Below are 2,896 nucleotides of genomic sequence, written 5' to 3' on the forward strand. Positions count from 1 at the left end.
CAATGGAGGGATTGGCAAAGAGGGGTAACAGACACAGAGCGGTTTTCAAGGTGGATGAGCCTGGCAGCGGCGTTCACGATGGACTGAAGGGGGGATAGTCTTTTTAAAGGTAAGCCAATGAGAATGGAGTTGCAGTAATCGAGACGAGAGATGACCAGGGAGTGGATTAGAAGCTTTGTGGCATCATTGGTTAGGAAGGGAGGTATCTTGGAGATGTTGCGGAGGTTGAGGCGGCAAGCTTTGGACAGTGACTGAATGTGTGGCTGAAAGGATAGTTCAGGGTCCAGGATTATACCTAGGACCTTGGCATGGGTGGACGGGTTGATAGTTGTGCCGTTGATGTTGACAGAGAAATCAGGGGAAGAGGACCATGGGGTAGGAAATATCATGAGCTCGGTTTTGGATAGGTTGAGTTTAAATCCTGTATTATAATAATAATGACTTGTATTCCTATTTTTAGCTCTCATGTGAGTTACTTTACATTTTCCTACATTGAACCCCATCTACCATCTAGTTACCCACCCTTCTATTTTATTGAGGTCTTCCTGTAAAGTTGATATATCCTGTTATTGAAGATATTGTCCTGCTTAGCTTTGTATGATTGGCAAACACTGAGATCGGACTTTTTATTTCAGTCTCTTCCGGTTGGAATGAGTTCTTCCCCTCCAGGCAGACGCATTCTTTGCATTCCTTTCTCTGGGCCGTTCTCACTGGTTGTAAAGAATACAAAGTCTCTATATACACAGCACTGTTCTCCATAGAGGAGTGCAGGAATCTCACTTCCTATTGACCTTCTCACGTTACTCAACCCTCTTTCATCATTATGTCCCACACACAGGCAGTCAGCTTCTCCTCCTCGTTCTCAGCGGGAAACGAAGATCACACCCAACTCCATTCTTTCTGAGTATCGGAGACGATCACTTCTCTCTTCTGCTCTCAGCGATGGCGTCTGCTGATCTGAGGAGGGAGCTGGATTGTTCCATCTGTCTGAACATTTTCACAGATCCTGTAATGCTGTTATGTGGACACAACTTCTGCCGGGTTTGTATTGATTGTGTGTTGGATACACAGGAGAGGTCTGGAGGGTATTCCTGTCCTGAATGTAGAACAGAGTTCCAGGATCGGCCTGCACTGTACAGAAACATAACTCTGTGCAACATCGTGGAGAACTTCCTGTCTACTCAGCCAGACGAGGAGAAGTCAGAGGTCTTCTGTGCTCACTGTGTGGACTTTCCTGTACCTGCTGTGAAGTCCTGTCTACATTGTGATGCTTCTCTGTGTGATAAACACCTGAGAGTCCACAGCAAGTCACCAGAACACGTCTTATGTGACCCCACCACTTCCCTGGAGAGCAGGAAATGCTCCGTCCATAAGAAGATCCTGGAGTATTACTGCAGTGTGGATGGTGCCTGTATCTGTCTGGCCTGCAGGTTGGATGGAGCTCACCATGGGCACCAGGTGACAATGTTGGCTGCAGCTGTTGAAATGAAGCAGGAAAAGCTGAAAACTGTCCAACAAAAACTGAAAACAAAGCAAAAAGAGTCGGTGAGAAGAATTGAACATTTTCAGGAACACCAGAAGAAAGTGATGGACAAAGCAGATGGGGAGAAATCAAAGATCACCGTCCTACTTGGAGACCTCAGGAGACGTCTGGAAGACCTGGAGAAGAAAGTCCTGGGGGAGATCTCTGGGCAGGCAGAGCAGATCTCCATCTCTATGTCAGATATGACCCGGGAGCTAGAGATAAAGAGGGAGGAGCTGTCCAGGAAGATGGGTCACATTGAGGAGCTGTGCAACATGACGGATCCACTGATTGTCCTACAAAAATCAGAGACTGGGGACTTGTGTGATACTGAGGATGGGGATGATGAGGACAGAGAGAGATATGATAACCTCAGGGATCTGGACATGGTTGGGATCTCACACACATTGCACACAGGATTATCTGATATCATGTCTGGGATAAATAAAAGGATGGAGGAACCCGGAGAGAAGTTTCTGGATAAAAGTACAGCTGGTGATAAGCTACAAATCTCAGAAGACGGGAAAACTGTAACCGCCTTTCCATCACCATTCAGGAATCTTCCAGAAACACCAAAGAGGTTTAAGTTTTCTCAGGTAATGAGCAGTCGGAGTTTCTCCTCAGGGCGGCATGTCTGGGAGGTGGACATTGGGGGGTCAGGTTGTTGGGATATTGGGATGTGTTACCCCGGTGTAAAAAGAAGCTGGAAACCTGAAATATGTAACAAAGGGGACAACCCTGAGCTAAAGAAATACAAGAAGAAATACTGGGGTTTACATAAGTACGGTGTTCATTATACAATAGATGACCACTGGAAATGTGACAATACTCGCTCTAACATAATCAGGATGTATCTGGATTACGAGGCCGGGAAGATCTCCTTTTATGAGCTAACTGTTCCCATCATACGCCTCTACACCTTCACCGCCACCTTCACCGAGCCTCTCCATGTTGTGATTGGTGTGTGGGATGAATTTGGATATTTACAGATATGTGGGGAGAGGGCGATAAGTGATCAGCAATGATACATGTAGACTAGTGACCTCACATAAAGAAGGGATCAGATTGGAGTACTATTGAACCAAGCTTCTCTGCAATTAAAGAACCCCCAACACTCAGCCACACACTTCTCACAACACTCTACCTAATAGGTACAGTCAGGTCCATAAATATTGGGACATCAGCACAATTCTAATTTTTTTGGCTCTATACACCACCACAATGGATTTGAAATTAAACAAACAAGATGTGCTTTAACTTCAGACTTTCAGTTTTAGTTTGAGGGTATTTACATCCAAATCAGGTGAACGGTGTAGGAATTACAACAGTTTGTATATGTGCCTCCCACTTTTTAAGGGACCAAGCCCAACCCCT

At 45.5% G+C, this 2,896-nt stretch overlaps 1 protein-coding gene across 1 annotated transcript; it reads left to right on the forward strand.

The window, feature by feature from the left end:
• The first annotated feature begins 509 nt into the window (after positions 1-509).
• Positions 510-2,666, forward strand: LOC309546042 (E3 ubiquitin-protein ligase TRIM39-like). The gene has a single exon (XM_082245521.1). It carries the CDS (start codon positions 943-945, stop codon positions 2,545-2,547), a length of 1,605 nt encoding a protein of 534 aa, XP_082101647.1. The 5' UTR covers positions 510-942; the 3' UTR covers positions 2,548-2,666.
• The last annotated feature ends 230 nt before the right edge of the window (positions 2,667-2,896 follow it).

This window comes from Pelophylax lessonae (assembly GCF_965119305.1).
Source record: "Pelophylax lessonae genome assembly, chromosome: 2".
In the NCBI taxonomy this organism is placed as follows: Eukaryota; Metazoa; Chordata; class Amphibia; order Anura; family Ranidae; genus Pelophylax; species Pelophylax lessonae.

Coding starts and splice junctions, on each gene's coding strand:
- LOC309546042 (XM_082245521.1), top strand. CDS start 943: ATGGCGTCTGCTGATCTGAGGAGGGAGCTGGATTGTTCCATCTGTCTG.